We start from the raw sequence: 1,459 nt of genomic DNA on the forward strand, positions 1-1,459 counted from the left end.
ATGAGCATCATGAACTCGTTCGTCAACGACATCTTCGAGCGCATCGCCTCCGAGGCTTCCCGCCTGGCTCACTACAACAAGCGCTCCACCATCACCTCCAGGGAGATCCAGACGGCCGTGCGCCTCCTGCTGCCCGGAGAGCTGGCCAAGCACGCCGTGTCCGAGGGCACCAAGGCGGTCACCAAGTACACCAGCTCCAAGTAAACCTGCCGCTTACCACCAGCACAACAACGGCCCTTTTRAGGGCCACACAAATGGACYTGAGAGAAAAGCCYGTCTCATCAGAATCTTGTGTTCATTTCACTTCAAMCGTATTAAATAAAAGTTTTAAATTATTACCGTTTGCTCTACTTTCTGCACATAGCAGGTTTTCTCTATGTGAACAGATTAATTTTGGACATCACATTTTAACCTTTATAACTCCAGTGATGTTCAGCTTGGTAAATGTTTCCGGTTTGTTTCTTGRATGTTTTTCAATCCACCCTAAATAAAACATCTCCAGATGTTGATCCAGTTCTGTACRTGTTGACCTTTGGTGTGGATTGAGGCCCAAGCAGATTTGGAAACGGCTGTGAAATCATCTGTGTGTTTGTAGTGTTCCTATTTCCATGTTAATGTGATATCCATGCTGAAGCAGCCAGTGTTTCAGTCCAGGTATAACATCATTTAGTCCTGAAGATGCTGCAGCTTGCTGTGTTTTAGTCAAGTCTTCCTTGCCTTCTTGAGTTTCTAGAAATTAAATGCAGATTAAGTGGGCGGGTCTACGTCACTTTTTAAGAAGTGACGGAGAGTGAAGCAAGCAACTGAATGAGGTAGTGAAATCAATCGTGTTTTCCTCATGAATGAAGGAGGGTTTATTCTTGAGTCTGAGTGGATATTTGCAGTATTTTAACAGCAGTGATTGTGCACCACCGCCAGTAGGTGGCAGTAATTGAGCGCAGCGGCTCGTTTCCCCTTCATGCATCATCCTGTAGATGTTTTACTGAAGTGTGTAAATGTGTTGAAGTTGACCAGCTTCGGCTAAATGTTATCAGTATAAAGCAGGAAGTTTGTCCTYGTCGGCAYGTCGGTGGCTCTTAAAAGAGCCGTTGGTTCCGTGTGGAGGCCGGGTGAGTGTYTACGCCCTCTCTCCGCGGATGCGGCGGGCCAGCTGGATGTCTTTGGGCATGATGGTGACCCTCTTGGCGTGGATGGCGCACAGGTTGGTGTCCTCGAAGAGGCCGACCAGGTAGGCCTCGCTGGCCTCCTGCAGAGCCATGACGGCGGAGCTCTGGAAGCGCAGGTCGGTCTTGAAGTCCTGGGCGATCTCTCGCACCAGGCGCTGGAAGGGCAGCTTGCGGATGAGCAGCTCGGTGGATTTCTGGTAGCGGCGGATCTCCCGCAGAGCCACGGTACCGGGCCTGTAGCGGTGAGGCTTCTTCACTCCGCCGGTGGCCGGGGCGCTCTTGCGGGCGGCCTT

General features: G+C 50.7%; 1 protein-coding gene and 1 pseudogene across 1 annotated transcript; one reads left to right on the forward strand and one right to left on the reverse strand.

The window, feature by feature from the left end:
- Positions 1-333, forward strand: LOC103460785 (histone H2B.3). Its single transcript, XM_008403092.1, has one exon. The coding sequence runs from the start codon at positions 1-3 to the stop codon at positions 202-204; it is 204 nt and encodes a 67-aa protein (XP_008401314.1). The 3' UTR covers positions 205-333.
- Positions 334-440: 107 nt separating this feature from the next.
- Positions 441-1,456, reverse strand: LOC103460791 (histone H3.3-like; annotated as a pseudogene).
- Positions 1,457-1,459: the final 3 nt, after the last annotated feature.

The sequence above is a fragment of the Poecilia reticulata genome, unplaced genomic scaffold (genome assembly GCF_000633615.1).
Source record: "Poecilia reticulata strain Guanapo unplaced genomic scaffold, Guppy_female_1.0+MT scaffold_291, whole genome shotgun sequence".
Taxonomy (NCBI): Eukaryota; Metazoa; Chordata; class Actinopteri; order Cyprinodontiformes; family Poeciliidae; genus Poecilia; species Poecilia reticulata.